Source organism: Terrapene carolina, unplaced genomic scaffold, assembly GCF_002925995.2.
Source record: "Terrapene carolina triunguis isolate 2854851 unplaced genomic scaffold, T_m_triunguis-2.0 Scaffold66, whole genome shotgun sequence".
Classification (NCBI taxonomy): Eukaryota; Metazoa; Chordata; order Testudines; family Emydidae; genus Terrapene; species Terrapene triunguis.
This window is the reverse complement of record NW_020664417.1, coordinates 97019540-97036838: the sequence shown is the minus strand read 5'-3', so window position 1 is coordinate 97036838 and position 17299 is coordinate 97019540. Positions and strand designations below refer to the sequence as shown.

General features: G+C 42.3%; 1 protein-coding gene across 1 annotated transcript in view; it reads left to right on the top strand.

Annotated features, from left to right (window-relative positions):
- DDRGK1 (DDRGK domain containing 1) overlaps nucleotides 1–17299 on the top strand; it is a 43774-nt gene that overhangs the window by 11343 nt on the left and 15132 nt on the right. The window contains exons 3-4 of the mRNA XM_024193800.2: nucleotides 7301–7407; nucleotides 11016–11117. Of these exons, the coding sequence (XP_024049568.1) occupies nucleotides 7301–7407; nucleotides 11016–11117 (209 nt within the window). The remainder of the gene's footprint in view (nucleotides 1–7300; nucleotides 7408–11015; nucleotides 11118–17299) is intronic.

The window sequence follows — 17299 nt, the reverse complement described above, 5'->3', positions numbered from 1 at the left end:
TACTCCCTTATGTTGAGAGCTGAGAATGCATTGACATAGGAGTCGCTGCAGTCACCAGAGGATCCCCCTATGCAGGATGATCCTTCTGGGAGCAATATCGGATTTGTCCTAGGAGACTGGTACGAAGTAACGCCAGCAGACCTGAGATTTGGGCCTTGTGTAACTTTTGTTCAGACACTGGATGTGGGTCGTGAGGATTTTTTCCATCTTACAATTAAATTTCCTTGCTAGGATATGATCCCTTCGAGGGAAGAAGGGTGACCCTGTACTTTTGCTGACTCCACTGAGTTGCTGTATCACTTCAAGACTGAAGTCTTCTCCTGTAGAATAAGGGAAAAGATTAACTCAGAAGATTAAATCATCTGGTCTGACCTCCTGTATAACACAGGCTATGGAACTTCCTGAAATAACTCTTGTTTGAACTAGAGAATTCTATTTTTTTTTTAAGATAATCTTGATTTAAAAATTACCAATGACGGAGAGTCCACCATGACCCTTGGTAAATCCTTCCAATGACTGATTACCTTCACTGTTAAAAATGTGCACTTTATTTCCAGGCTAGCTTCACCAATCATTGGCTCTTGTTATATCTTTCTCTTCTCGATGGGAAGAGCTAATATCTGTTCCCCAGGTAGGTACTTATAGACTGTAATCAAGTCACCCCGTAACCTTCTGTTTGTTAAGCTAAAGAGATTGGGCTCCCTGGACTCTCACTATAAGGCATGTTTTCTAATAATTTAATTATTCTTGTGGCTCTTCTCTGAACGGTCTCCAATTTACCGTATGGTGCTAGGAACAGGATTCCTGTTGCTAGCTTCTAGTTGTCATTTCTTGATTCTTGTGTCCAGCCTGTTCAATTTGAATTTTAATCTCTCTGGGTGCTTATAGCAAGCTATTGAAATAAGTTAGATGAAGGCTTAATTTTATTTACTGGACCTGATATCTAGATATTGAGGGTGTGCGCGGGAGGAATAGTTAATAGAAAGAGAGATGGAAAATGATTATTTTGGGGGGGTGTAAAATACCCATCCTTAGCAAGTAAAGCTAAATCAAGTTGAAATCTCTTTTTGTGGCTGCTTCTTCCTGCAGTTGGGGTGGGTCAGAACATCTGAATAACTAGCAGATTGGCACAGAAAACAGGGCTGAAATGCCTCACGCCAACGGTTTCCCCACAGAGCCTTGACCCCCCGTGTGTAGGAGGGCTCCTTATTCAAGGGTTCCGTGTGGGCTGTGGCAGGTCATGCAGGCAGGCCTGTTAGCCAAGAGTCCCACGCGGGCTCCACCTGCTGAGTAAAATTGTCAGTGGTTAGTTGACTACTTAAAGAAGGTCATCTCTTCTGAGAGTAACCATGTCTATTCATAACCGGCTCGGATCAAAATGGTGGGACAGACTTCTGACAGAGTGATTCTCAAAATGAGTGAACCCAGTGAGCTAATTACTAACCTCCTTATTTCTAAATTGGCTTAGAAAATAGTCTTGGACTTGTAGGTGTTGCTCCTCCAGACCACGGTGGTGGTGGTGCTGCTGCTGCTGCTATTAATACTAGTTACATAGATCTACATGGTGCTGGACAAACAGATGACCAAGCTTGTGCTCTGGGGGGCTTTCAGTCTAAGTTAGGCATAACATAGCAAGATGGGAAACTGTTGGGGACCTTCCTGGGGCTGGCATTACAACAGTGAAGATAATGAATAAACTTATGGTTAGGTACTGAATGCTCCATGTTTATGTTTGAAATATTGATAAGTTGGGGGCATGGTAGAGTAGAGAGGAAGGATGGCCCAGTGGTGAGGGCACTAACTTAAGGCTTGGGAGACCTTGGTTCAATTCCATGCTCCACCACAGACCTCCTGTGTGAATTTGGGCCAGTCACTGAGTCTTTCTCTGCCTCATAAAGAACAAAGCTGGAATTTCAAATAAGACTGTGAGTTTGCAAGGCTCAGGGTGTGAGATTGCATGGCTCGGGAATGGCATTAGCTGAAACCAGCTTTGAAATCTCTTTAGTTGATTCAGGTGGAGGTGGCTTTTGCTGGCTCTGACTTTCACTGATTCACCAAAGCTCATATCTCTGGTGGAGTCTGATTGTTTTTAGAGTTTAATGGTTTTGCTGAAAGCTTTTATTCAGACATCAGATTGAGTGGCAGCCCTGTACTCAAGCTGGGTCTGCAAGCCCAGAGTAGTGGCTTGTCGCTGCTAAAATGCTCAGCAGTGAAGTAGTTAACTTTCTGGGCGCTTTAATTTTCTTTGGCAAGTTCAGAAAAATATCTAGCCTCCTATGAGTTTACTCAAACCTTCTGAGGCCTTGATTCTTAGTAAAATGACCAAAATCTCCCAAGAATGCACACACAACCATACAGCGCCTTGCACACTGGGGCTGGGCCCTCTGAGTGTTACAGCAATAAGATCATTCTTATTGTTTATGCCACAGGACCCTCTGCTTATCTGGAGAATAATTGCTGCTGTTTATTAATTGTGAGACAGTCACCTCAAATGAGATTAGAGCCTCATTGTGCTAGATGCTGTACAAACGTGTAGTGAAAGACGCTCCCTTCCCCAATCTAAACAGGCGAGCCAGACAAGGGTGAGAGGGAAAACAGGCACAGAGAGGTGAAATGACTTTTCCAGGGTTCACAGCAAGCCAGTGGCAGAGGTCTCCTGACTCTCACTCCAGTGCCCTAGCCCCAAAACCATGGAAAACATCAGCATTTGGGGAGCTATGGGCTCACCTCTCTGTGCTACTGTTTCTTTTGTCTGTCTGCAGACTCAGGAAGACAAAACTCAGTTTGCATTGGGTCACATCTGGAAAGTTATCCTTGTGCCTCTCTACCTGTAATCAACTCTGCAGAAACCAGTAGAGCCCCCAGAGAAATGCTGGCACAGCAAGGCGTGCCACTGAGCACCAGGACAATGTAGCTTTTCAAATATAAGGAAATAAAAATCCCAATTTAAACATAGCAGATTAAAAGGTAATAGTTGACATGCAGCTCCTTTACTTACCTCCTGAGACCTGGAGCTCAGCATGGTATGCTTCCCCCAGAAAGTATCAAATGCTTAAAGCTTGCTGGACGATTTAGCTGCTTAGTTGTCAACTGCTGCAGGAAGAACACAGAAACTGCAACTTGGGGCCCTTACAGTGTCTTTGTTTGTTTTTAAATCAGTTTGTCTTTTAAAATGCACAGGACTGATTTGTGTAGCATTTAAATCTGCAGCTGTTCATAATTTTGACATCTGAAACAGTGCCGACATAAAATTCATCTTGAATAATGCTGTGCTTTGAATTTATTTTAAATCCTATTATTGTTTTGTAATGCTCATTAAATAGTGGATCCTATGTACACCTTTATGGGATGACTAAATTTATTCTAAGGTGGTAAATTGGGAAGTTGTGCACTATTTTACTTGGCAAGTCAACCTGCAGTGAATCGCTGACCATTTTTAAATCAAGATTGGATGTTTTTCTAAAAGATCTGCGCTAGGAATTATTTTGGGGCGGTTCTCTGGCCTGTGTAATGCAGGAGGTCAAACTAGATGACCATTGTCAATGGTCCCTTCTGGCCTAGGAATCTATCAATCTGCCTGACTACTAACTAATAAATACTTCTCACAATAGTGCCATGCATCACGGATACCTACCTACATTGTGAGGCATCGTTAACGTTTATAGAACAAATAAGGTGACCAGATAGCAAGTGTGAAAAATCGGAATGGGGGTGGAGGGTAATAGGAACCTATATAAGAAAAAGCCCCAAATATTGGGACTGTCCCTATAAAATCGGGACATCTGGTCACCCTACTCACAAACTCCTGTGAGGCAGGAACTGTTTAGAGCTCTATTAATAGATGTAGTCATTGGACTGCTCTTCTAATTTAAGTGAAATAAAACACCATAAAACCTCTTCGGTGCACAATTAAACTTTGTACTGTGCTTTCCATGACTACCATATTCTTCATTAGAAAAGCACCTGTAAATAGTACACGTTTTGACCTGAATTTGTCATCGGGCTGCATTTTTATAGCAATCTAGATTTTCTTGACATCAGTAAATAAAGTGACGTGGTTTAGCACTGGCCATCTTTGCCCTTGAGACATTTCAAGCCCAGACATGAGCGAAGGAGGTAAGTGTGTGTGGTTTCTCAGTTATATCATATGCGCTTGTTCAGAAAAGGAATTTCAAGTGGTTCGACCCCTTCTCGAAGGAGCCTGTGGCCTTTACATACTGCACTTGGCTGTCATCAGCGTAGGCTGGTTTTGTGGCTGCAGATTAATAGGCCAGCATCTTGTTTGAGTCCTAAAATGGCTCACTGATAAATCTTTTCACTTAAAAAAAAAAAAGGCGGCTTGCATGACTGTCATGTTAGTCATCTTATTGCCCATGCTTTTCTGTATGGTGGATTGATTTGTCCCTGTCAGTGGCCATGTGTAACAAAGATTCCGATGTAATCAGGGTTGGATGGATTTCTGAAGGCAATATCTTAGTTGCTTCATGTGTTCATTATCATTTGTATTGCAGTTGTTTCTGGGAGCCCCAGTCACGGATCAGGGTCCCATTGTGCTAGGCACTGTACAAATACATAACAAAAAGATGGCCCCCTACTCTTCACTGATAGTCTAAGTAGTCAGAAGTGAAGCTGTGAGGCTGGATTCTGCTTCAGGATTCACCAATATAAAACAGTTTACTTCAGTGGACTTACCATTTACATTAGTGAAACAGAGCAGAATTTGGTCCCTAATCTACAAACCCAGAGCCCAACAGCAAAAAACAGTTGTTAGAGGAATACAAAGAAGTGCTGATGATTCTCTCACTAAGTGCATCTGGTTTCAGAGTAGCAGCCGTGTTAGTCTGTATCCGCAAAAAGAACAGGAGTACTTGTGGCACCTTAGAGACTAACAAATTTATTAGAGCATAAGCTTTCGTGGGCTACAACCCACTTCTTCAGATGCAAGTGCATCTGAATGCTGATGACTGTATTACTAAAAGGCTATTTGAAAAAGGGGCATATCTACAGTGTGTGTAGATTAAATGCAAAAAAACCCAACAACCCACAACCCCAAACCAAAAATGATCAAGAAACATTCTTAAAATTTTGCCTGTACATCTGGGAAGTTCAAAAATGTGTGACTCCTACATCAGCAATAACCTCTGTCCCCCTTGCGCACAAACACCTTTATTGTCTGTTGCTGTACGTGCCTGAATAGGTGCAGTGTGACTAAGCTGTAGTGCTGTGATGGTAATAGCTGTGTGTGAAATCTCAAACACGATGCTACATTGAACATCTATTCTACCACTTTAATGATGAAGGCTGTAACTCAGCAAAGTACTTCAGCATGTACTTAAGTCCTATTAAGCACATACTTGGGCACGTTGTTAGCTTGAAGCGCTTTGCTGAATCATGGGCCCAACAAAAATGTCTAAAGAGAGACGTGGTGCATTTCTAGCAACTGCACATTCAAAGAAATGTGCTGATGTCTTGAGGAAGTGGGTCTTGTGGGATCTCATCAGACACTTCATACTGGGGGGAGGAAAATGTTAATGGTCAGAGGTCAGGGACTTATTTTTGTCAGTCCCCGACAAGTGTTTAAACAGCATCTTCTCTGTCATACATCACTAAACAACTAACATGAACATAGAAAGCATACTCACAATTAACAATTTTGTATATACTTTACCTCAATACTACTATTCCTCTAGACTCCAAATGAGAATTTCAGTTAGACTTCTTAACCAGGATAAAAATTTACTCTCTTGCTAGACTGAGAGCCAAACCCGGGTACAAATATCCCGGATGCAGACAAGCCCTGAGGAGCCAGTAAGAAATTTAGATCTGATGACACTATGCAAGCCTTTTAGGGCAGGGACTGTGTTTTCTTATTTGCTTCTGGAAAGCACCAGCCATGCATGTGGTGACTCCTAGAGAATTGTGAATTAGAAGGGTGTAATTCCATCCAGGGCGTCTGGTGATGCGTCGCTGACTTTGATATTGCCACGTGATCCAGAGTCAAATTATTTTCACACTTTGCAGCAGCTTCTGAAATGTTACTATGTAAAATATGAGTGGGCTTTGTGCTTTCTGTGTGGGGGAGGGAGGGGGAACCCTTCTGAACATCTGGCTAGTACGATTTCACTCTTACTGAAACCTGGGCTGAGAAGTCTGCCTCGTGTTTATTTCCTTCCAGAGCGAGCGAACAGGGGTATAGTTTGAGAACAATTTGCAGAAAAGAAATCTAATAGAGAAGGCGTCTACTTTCAGTAGTCTGTCTATAGTAGTATGTGTTTCAGTTTGTGAAACGGGCTGTCTCTAACATGCCGTGGGATACACATTCAAAACCGAATCCTGTCAAAGGAGAAGGGTACCCGATCCCTCAGCCACCCAAACATCCCCTCTAGCAATGCCTGAGGAAATCTGGGCCTTGCCCCATGCCCTAAAGGCCCGCAGACTTCGGCTCTGTCAGACCGGGAAGTAAATTCCATGGGGGAAAAGGGTCCCTCATTGAAAACACACTGCAATCAAAACCCTTCACGTTTCAGTGTAGTGACTGTCATAATATTGCCAATTCCAAGTATTCAAAAATCTTGAGTTGGGTCCCAAAAGTTATGATTATATATAAAATCCCCTGGGCTTTTTTTTTTTTTTTTTAAGATGGAAGTGTTCTGGTTTCTGAGCCATCAGGATGCACTTGGGTGATGTTTTGGGGAGCGGTTTTTCCCCTGCAACCATGTAGGCTAGAAACTTTTTAAAATGAAAACTGAGATGACTCTGGGAACTTGGGCTTTATTTAAAAAAATAAAACATTAAAGCAAATATTGCAAGACTGGAAGCAAAATTACAAGGGTTGACAACACTGTGGCTCAAGCAGTGTAGATTACTGATGGATAGAAAACCTCTAAATGCCATCTTTAAAATTTACATAATTGTTGCACTAGGCTTGAAGGTAACAGGAAAACAAAATCCCTACAGCTAGGTGTTAAATTGTAAAACTAAGTGTGTGTGATACGTGACTTTGTTCATATGTAATGAAAATTACGTTTAACGGTGGAAAGCAGGAAATGTTGATGATAAACAGCCTTTCTTCAAAGGATCCAGTAAAGTTTACCTCTGACTTCACCATACATGTGCCTACCGTGTAAATCTATTCTGTGGTTTGGCAGCCTCGTGTGAATGTCTTTCCCCCCCTTTTTATTGGATCTTGTCAGACCTTTGGCTGTCTTCTCATCTGCAGCTCATCTCTCTTCAGAAGCAGGGAATCCAACTTCCTGAGAGCTCTAAATGTTCTTTGTCCCTTTCTAATGCAATGTTGCAGAGGAAGATGATGGAGATGAGGCTGCAGAATTTCAGTCGTCTGGGAAAATCGGAGCAAAGAAACAGAGGAAACTAGAAGAGAAACAAGCCAGAAAAGCCCAGAGAGAGGTGAGTGTTTCCTGCTATGTTTAAAGCACAAAGCAAAGGGCAGGTGATAGCTGACCTAGAGAAGACAGGAGTTGTTCTTTGGTCACAAAAGCTGAGAGTTTTATCAAAAAAATACCCGCTGTGTCTCGGAAGCCCAGTCCCCTCTTCCCCCCCCCAAATCCATCATCTGGAGTTCTGGAAGAGCGGCTGACATCTGTGATTGCACATTTTGTATTGGCCCGTTGACAACAATGACCATTTCCACTAGTCTGAGTCTCACGTCCCCTTACTTAGGCATTCCCAGCCCAAATTATATCAGTTTTGCTGTGCAGAAGTTTCTGTGCCCCAAGCATAGTACAAAATGAATTGAAATGTAAGACGACCCTCTCTGTGGTGCCCGTCCCTGCAGCACCACACAAGGAACCTTGCGGGCTGGCAGGCTGTTTCCAAAACCCCCGAAAAGGGAGCATAGGGCTTGCCCTTACTACAGCCTCAAGTCTGTAGTAGCAGTTAGGAATGTCTGTGCAGTGCTCCATGCTCACCTGTAGGGGGAGGGTTCCCCTTCCTACACCAACCACTGCGCTGGTTCTCCATGCACAGCCTTGTCCACTTGTTCCTTGGGGATTGGATGAGAATTTGGTGACATAAGCAAGATATGTCCTTGCAAAGCCCATTGAAGTGTGTAGGAGCTGAGCATTCAGTCCTTAGGCCAGAATTCAGCAGAGAGCAAACAAAAAACCTAGAAACCAGACATCTCTTTGCTATGAATATTCATCCGTTTCCTAAATTCTAGCCGGGGCGGGTTGGGTCACAGAAACTCCCTTGGGATCTGCCATCTGTGTGCTGGGACTACCTCTGAGCCCGTTTTCCCTGGCAGCTTGGGACTTCAGTACCTTGCCCTGTTTGAGCCAGACACACTTGCCTGCTGCAAACACAGATCCAAGTCTGAACCACATCCCCCACAAGCTGCAGGCTTAACTGAAAACAGCTTGAGAAGTGCTCCTGTCTCCAGCACTCAGATACCCAGCTCCCAATAGGGTCCAAACCCCAAATAAATCTGTTTTACTTTATACAGCTTTATACAAAGTAAACTCATAAATTGTTCGCCCTCTAACACTGATAGAGAGAGATGCACAGCTGTTTGCCCTTCCCACCCTACCCCCCGGTATTAATACTTACTCTGGGTTAATTAATAAGTAAAAGTGATTTTATTAAATGTAAAAAGTAGGATTTAAGTGGTTCCAAGTAAACAGAACAAAGTGAATTACCAAGCAAAATAAAACAAAAACACGCAAGTCTAAACCTAATACAGTAAGAAACTAAATGCAGGTAAATCTCACCCTCAGAGATGTTCCAATAAGCTTCTTTTACAGACTAGCCTTCCTCCTAGTCTGGGTCCAGCAACCACTCACACCTCCATAGTTACTGTCCTTTGTTCCAGTTTCTTTCAGGCATCTCTTTGGGGTGGAGAGGCTATCTCCTGAGCCAGCTGAAGACCAAATGAAGGGGTTCCCCAGGGGCTTATATAGTCTCTGTCTTGTGAGTGGAGACCCCTCTCTCCCTCTGTGTAGAATCACAGCTACAAGATGGAGTTTTGGAGTCACATGGGCAAGTCACATGTCCATGCATGACTCAGTTCTCTATAGGAAGTTCCCAAGAAAGCCCAGATGTGGATTGACGTCTATCAAGGTCCATTGTTAGCCAAGTACTTCCATTTACTTGAATAACCCCTTCACGCTATGTTGACCAAATCTTCCTTAGGTGCTTTCTACAGCAAACACTTTAAATACAAGCATAGAGCCAATGCTCATAACTTCAGATATAAAAATGATACATGCATACGAATAGGATGAATACATGCAGATGAACATAACCTTTGCAAATATGTTACATGGCATATCTAGCATAAAACATATTCCAGTTATGTCATATCTACACTCATAAGCATATTTCTATAAAGCATTATGGGGTGCAACGTCACACTAGCTCTGCATATTAAATTACCAGTTGAAACACTCTGGATTTTTCAGTTGCACTTGTTTAACTGCTGTAAGTCTAGGGGTAACTAATCAGCAACAGCAAACCCTCCTAAAGCACATTAGTATGACTCAAGTTTTTATACGTTAATTTCTTTTTCCTGTTCTACTTTACTGGCCTGCAATCTCTGTAACCTGGAGTATGGTTTGCAAAAACTTGATGTAACTGCAACAGACTTTTGCGTAACAGAAAAGACGCTCGCCACAGTACAGAGTGAGCAAAGTAATAATAAGAGAGTTAAACAAGTCTGTTGAGCTGAAATTGACCTCTGCACAGGATCAACACACAGCCACTCAAATACCACATAAGCCCTGCTTTAAAAAATAAAGTGGTGCCCAGATCTTACACTCAAGGATTAAATTTACCTCAGCTTGCTGTGGTGATAAGTCCTATAGATAGCATATATCGTAGCAAATACTACATGATTCTGTATAGTCTTCCATTACCATCCTGTCTTCCCTTGCTCATAACTTTAACCATTTTTGGTTTTTACTTTCCAAGCTTGATCTTTTATGGAAAGTTTGAGCAAAATCAATTAAGTTACTTCGGAATTAGATCCGTGGTTTTCAACCTGTGGTCCACAGACCCCAGGGGACCCACAGACTAAGATTTCCAAAGGGGTCTGCACCTCCATTTGAAAATTTTTAGGGGTCCGCAAATGAAAAAAGGTTGGAAACCACGGAGTTAAATAAAGGGTGGGGGAGGGCAGAGGAGAGATCCTTTGTTCCATGTTCAAACAAGCTGATTTTCTTTCTTTTTTTTTTTTTTCCACGCAGATAACTCAAAACACCTGACAGTTAAACTGAAACGTTCCAGGTGGCCCATTGTCAGTGAGAATGAGTCTCCTGGCTATTTAATTTAAAAAACACAGATTAGATCAAGTATTTTTTGGAATGGGGAGAAAGGGAAAATAATAAAGAAATATCAAGATATTTTAAACAATAGTCTAAACCATCCATTTTGAATTATTTTTTTTCTCCTTGGAACAATTCGTGTGTATTGGGTATAGGGGCTGGTTATTTTGCAGGGGGGTGTTCTTGTGTTTTAAGTTAAATTTAATCTTCCTAATAGTAAGATTTCCATTCTCTATCTAGGAGAGCAATTTTTCCATTTTTAACTGTAAAATAATTTAAATGTGCTTTCATTGTATGAATCCTTTAAAGGATGCCATTCAGATTAATAAGAACAAAATTCAAGGTACATTATAAAACATAAAAATTTTACATTTGCAGTTTGTTTTTTTTAGATTTAAAGTGGAGGGAAAAGTCAATGGTTTCATCACAGTATTCAATAGCAAAGCTACAAAAACAAGCTAATACATGCATTCAGTGGAGGTGAAAACTTCGACAAGGAAACTGATATTTTAAATCTCCGTAGGGATCATTTATAAACTGAGTGGCAATACTAAAATTCGAAACAAACGGAAAACCCTGATGATGATGACAAACTAAAATAGCTTCTCTTTTTAAAAATATCAGTTGTGTATTTCTGGACACAAGAGTCCAGGAAACTGATGAGAGATAACTGATGCTCGTAAATTATGAAACCAAAGATTGAGAGAGAATAATTTATTGCCGTTTGTTTTTTTTTAGGCTGAAGAAGTAGAGCGTGAGGAACGGAAAAAACTCGAGTCAAAGAGAGAGGAGGAAAGGCGGAAAGAAGAGGAGAGATTACGCCTTGAAGAAGAAAGACAGGTGGGACTCGACTGAGTTTGCAGATGGAAATTCTAAAGCAAATTTTGCCCTTTGTTACATCTTCAGTACAAAGAGGGCTGTATGCAACCTTCAACTGAGCTGAAATCCCTGCTAGTGTTAGGCACTATCAGACAAGCCTGTGACTTTTGTTGCGTTATTATTTGTATTATGATAGTGCCTAGAGGTCCCACCAAAATCAGAGTCCTGTTGTATTAAATGCTTGACAGACACAGTCCTTGCTCTCACAAGCTTATCGTCGAAGTAGACAAGACAGACAAAGGGGAAGTGATTACGCCCCGAGGTCACACAGCCGGTCAGTGGCTAGAACTCTCATCTTCTGATTCCCAGTCCAGTTGTCTGTCCACTACTCCACACCGGCTCCTTTTGTGTTATAACTTTGCCATTAAAGAGTTGTCTGGTCAATTTGCTGTAACAGTGAATGCTGACTTAGACAGCCATCCAAGGGACCGACAGGAAAATGCTTGGCCACGGAGTATACTTAATGAAAGAGATCCTATCAAATTATAATGGGAACTTTGGTGAGGTACTCCAGATTGGTCTCTTAGGGGAGGGGGCTGGTTATCAGAAAGGCTTCTTAGCCCAGCATTCACTGTAACTTTAAATCCATGTCGTGTAGGGAGTGACAGACTCACCAAAGCTGGCAGGCTAGACTGCAGCAGCACCTCCTGAGGCATTGCAGTGTGAATACTTACTTTGGAAATCTTTAAAAATGAATATTGGTGGGTGAAGCAAAAGCGATTAGGAAAAGCAGATACTGGGCATACATCAAAGCCTCTGTTAAAGTATCCCTTCAGCTAGGGGGCTGGAAGGCAGGCAGTTCTTCTGAGGCTTCTCTGAGCAGCAAGGACCACTCTGGTGACAGCTAGTGGCTAAGAACAAGCTTCATATTCTCTCAGGCACTTTAGCAAGCTGTACAGAGGCTTTAGGGCATGCGTCCAGGGGTGAGTCTCTATCAGATGTCATGCAGCATCATGCGTTGCATTCGCACCTACCAAAGGAGCCAGAATACCCTCTGAGTTAATCGACTGGCATACTGGGACGAGGATGCTGATTTGTGTCTGACTGCTTGCAGTAAGCCAGTTTATTTTAGTTGCTCAAAATAGGGGTTGTGTATGTTGATATCAGAAAAGATGAGTCACTTTGCCTTTTAACATGCTGGGTTGAATGCACAGAATATAGCGTGTGGGAAGTCTTATAAAAAAGTGTTAGTTTCCTTATGTAAAGTTTGGGAAAACTAACAGAGGGCTCCTAAAATGCCCTTTTTTCTGCCTAAACAAAATGTTTCTGCTCTGGTTATCCATTGAAAAATTCCTTCCTCGCTTCTGAGCTACTCTGATGTGCCGGTACATCAGTGGAAAGCTTCTCGGCTGTTACTTTTTTATTAATGATGAGAGCGTCATCCAGAGTTATTGTAGCAGGGATTAAGAAAGCAAAAAACCAAGTGTTTTGGAAGGGTGCATATATACCCTTGTACTTCAGGGAATAAACAACCTCTAACTCACGGGGCTCAGGAAGAAACATTCTCGGTGAGCAGGTTATCCAATAACCTCCCACTCCACAGTTTCTTGCACCTTCCTTGGAAACAGGTGATACTGGTCACTGACAGAGATGTGACACTGGACTAGACAGAGCATTGGTCTGATTCAAACAAAACCACCTGATTTCAAAATCCGTCAACAAACGCAACCACCGCAGCAGGTGGATTTCTTACCAGGAAGGCAGTTTGCTCAGTATGTGCACGCTGTCTGAGAACAAGCTTCCTTAGCGAGGACAGAGGTGGTGGCAAAGGGTATGTTGCAAAGTGATGTTTTCCTATGGCTTCCTTCGCTCCCGGTGGCAATACCTTTAACTGGTATTAGCATGAAAGCTGCTTAATAGAGGCCAGTCAACCAGTGTTGAGGAGCTGAGTGGTAGGTGTGTGTGGAACTTTACACAATGATCTCTTCACATAGACTTTGCCACATTAAAAGGAAAAGACCAAAGCAGTCTTTGCAAAATTCTACTCACCCAAAGTGAATCAAATACCATTATTATTATTTTTTTCATTGTCATTTTGTTCATGGTTAAGTGAGAGGGAAAAGATTTTTGTGTCTGGACTGGGGTGGTTTTTGTGGCAGCTTTGCAAGGCTGGGGGAAAAGAAGATGAATAAAGACTCTCAGGCTCCTGAAAATCCCAGCCTAAACAGAACTACTATGGTTTTAGTCATGTATTATTTAGAACAGTATCTTAATGGATCCTTTCAGCGCTTTCCTTCAATAGTCTTGTAACTTTAGTGGGGACAACAGGTCTACCCACTAGGCTGGCGCGTCAAGGGTATTCTACTCCCTTATGAAACTCTCGCACAGGTTTTAAGCAAATGAATTCCATTTCATATGAGAGAGTACAGGAGCCAAATAACCACCAAATGCTCTGGACTCATCCACAAAGCAAGCTACTCTGGCGATATGTAGCCCATGAGTTGAGCTGGACATCTGTTATAGTAGATGCTCTTCCCATTTGACTCTTCTCTGAATCTTTAACAGGAAGTGGGACCATTCTAGCGCCCCACCTTTTTACCCAAGAGCTAGGCTTGTTAATCAAAAGCTCCTGCTCCAGTCAGTGGACAGAGTAGCGTTTACAGGGAGGATCACAGTAACAGGAATTTAACCTGTTAGTATAGGAGAGTGTAAGATGCTGGCTTCCTCACCAGCCTGAGGAATTATCACCCACGCCACGCTAGTCTTCAGCTCTTGGTTCTGGGCTCCACTTATTGTCCAAATGGCCACAGACTCTCAAAAGGCAAACAAACCCCCCAGCTGGGTCTTTCTACCCAGCCGTGATGCCCAGGGCTTACCACCTGGAGTCTTCCTCCCTCAGGGACTGCTGCCGGAGGCTGTTGCTTCCTGCAGTCCCCCCTCAAGGGAGCCGATTGCTAGCCTTTATAGTCACCAACTCCCTTCACAGCTGAGTCTGATAATTGACCAGGCCAGGCTGGCCCTTAAAGGGGCGGGTCCACCCTTTTACAGCGAGAATAAAAGGGGTTAACAAAGTGGGTAACTGTATACCCACGTGCACATGTTGTGCTAACAGAGAGAGGTGTTCCCTGCACAACACTGTTGCTTTCGAGTCCTTTTACAGACTTGGCCTATGACATCAAAGGTCAAAATATTAACCTGTTTGACCCCTTTATCTTTCACAAGGGCCAAGGAGAGATGATGCTCTTTGCAGACTGCCTAAGCTAGAATGTGCCATTCGTACTTCCCTTTTATTTAAAAAAAGGGGGGGGGAACCCTTAAATTATTGCTTACCAGAAACTTAATGTCTAAAACCAATTCTTGTGGGCAGCACACACACATCAATTAGAAAATGGAAAGGCCAAATTACTAAAGGTTTATGCAACCAGAGATTGATTAGTCATGAGTTAAAAAAGCGGGAGAGGGCAGTTACGGAGCTTTGTATCTCCAGCTCTGCATTCAGTTTGAGGCAGGTGCTCTTGGTACTGCCGCTTCTGTTGCAGAGTCATAATCCCACAAAGCACAGTGAATTCAGAATTAGGAGTTTAGCCTGATGTTCTGATCCTTGCCTCAGATCCATCCAGTTACTCCTGCAATTCAAGGTAGCTCAGCCATCTGCCCCTAGGGTTTTTGTGTTTTTCTTCTCATCGATTTCAGGGAAGATGTTTAGGAGCAGGGATGAAGGCAAGTAGCAGAGTCATGGATGTGAAAGGTGGTGGTGGTGTTGGGGCGGGTATTTTGTACATAGTGTTAATAACTGTTTCGTGTAATATAAATTCTAACATATGAACCCACTATTTTTTCCACATGGACATTGTCCATGCCATAGGAGCACCATGGTTTATACATGCAAGAGAAGTTATTTAAAGACTATTTTCCAAAGGAATTAACAAACGAGCAGTAAAACTCAGTGAGCTAGTTGAGTTACCCTAAGAATTTCTTCCTTTTGTGGGCATCTTATAGAGAGCTACCAAGAAAGATTTCCTTTCCATAAGAGTTGACATTCACTTTCTGTAGGGGATGCTGGTCTTTCTGCGTGCCTAGACAAGTTAGCAACACCCAAAACGAACAGCTAGATTCTCTCCAGTGATCCAGACAGTTTGATGGCCCAGGAAAGTTTATCAAAAGTTAGGGTGATTCCTGATTGGGTTACTGTAGTTACAATTTACAAAATCCAGTAACTGGATTTACTTGATGATAGACGCCCTTCAAAGTATTCACTTATAATCTCATCTTGTCTATTAACCCACTACTCTGAGTGGTTTGAGACAGGCAGTTTAATGAAAATTGAGAATCTTAAAGACAAGTGAAATCCCAGAATCGCTCTGATTTACCTTTTGTAGGCGGATGGATAAATGGCGTCCATTTCTTCTGGGTAACTTTTTTCACAGCATTGCATAAAGCTTAGCTGTAAACGGAAACTGCTCTTTAATAGGAGTCGTGGGCACTAAAATCTCAAACTTTGTGAGAAAATGAGCTGGCTGGTGCTATTTTAAATGTAATTATTCATATATATAAAAATAAAATGTGGTTGCCCCTTAGCTGCAATGTTGCAAACTAGAGAATATATTTTTAAATTTTATAAGTTTCCTTTCCAGTGTTCTGGTGACCTGATTGGCTCCGTCTGTGAAGAAGCTCCTTTATGATTGGTATTGGCTTCAGCAGTGCCTTACCCTGGGGATTTCCCTTTTACTCTTGGAGTTTTTTGGTGGTGAAATGGTTTACCGACCGACACCTTATCAATGAGAACTAACTTCCTCTGATGTTGCAAAACAGCGCCCTTCGTGAGCAATCTGCAAAGCTTTTGTGTAAAGAGCTTGTGTTTCTGTGCACAGGGATTTTGTATGTTTTGCTCCCTACAGCACCAGCAAATCTACAGTCGTTTGAAAAATTGCATACAGCGTGTGTGACTGAGACAGACATGTAACTCCATGCCTGTCCTGTAACGAAATATTATATTGGAACAGGATGTACTGCCTGAAAGCAAATTGCCTTTGAAACGTGGCTTGCTGTAATAGAAAAAAAACCCAAGGTTTGCCCCTCTTCTATTGAGCTAGTTTTAATTGTGTATTTAAAAAAATGCACCACTGCAGGATTGGGATGTTCGAATCAGTGCTGTAAATAATAAACCGTGTCCATATTGCACAGACAAGGCTTTGGTCAAAATTTCTGGGTGCCTAACGTTAGGCTTCTAATGTCATATTTCAGCACCTAAATAAAAATGGCCTGATTTTTCCCCCCAAGTTACAGCTGCTCCCACTGGGGTTTTGGGGCGCTCAGTGCTTCTGAAAATTAGGCCATTTAGATTTAATCTCCTAATTTGATATTGAAGACCCTAATTTTAAGCACCCAGCTTTGAAAATTTTGGCCTGTATTTTTAGCCTGTGTAGGGCTGCTAGTGATATCTGCAAACCACTTAAATGTTGCCCTGATGCTTTATTTTGTCAGTATAAACTTTCATTTTAAAAAGTGCAGCCTCCTTGTACAATTGTGGCGGGAGGATGTATTAAATTCACATGCATCTACGGCGGTCACTTGGACGCTCACAAGCTACGACTGCAGTGCAGTTTCAGGCTGTGGCTATTTTCAGGCATTCATAAATTTCTGAAAATTTCCCATGCTTAATGTTGGCAGGAAGGTAAAGTTATTTAGAAAGTTTGAACAAAATTCCTTTTGAGCAGGTCCCATTATTAGAGTGAGGAGAGAGTTCTTAAGAAATTGGTGCTGTGCATAAGCAGTGAAAATGTGAAATACAGAGGAACTCGGTTTGGGTTTCAAAAATATCGCCTGACTCCTAACCTGTGCTCCCTGCGGAGCCCCTTCCATCGCCCTGCAAATTCTGTACCATCAGGATGATCGACTAGATGATAATTAGTAACGCCTAGATCTTTTCATCCATAGATCTCAATGCTCTACAAAAGAGATCAGTACCATTATCCCTGTTTTGCAATTGGGGAAACCGAGGCAGAGAGAGAGCGAAATGACTTGTCTGAGATCTCTTAGCAGGCCAGTGGCCGAGCCCGGAATTGAATCTAGGTCTTCCAAGTCCCAATCCAGTACTCTGCCCACTTGACCATGTTGCCTTGTGGCTTTGTTTCAATTTAAATGGTTTGCTGAAGAAGGGCCTAAGTTGAGAGCTCTGCTTTGAAGTCTACTTTACTGGATGA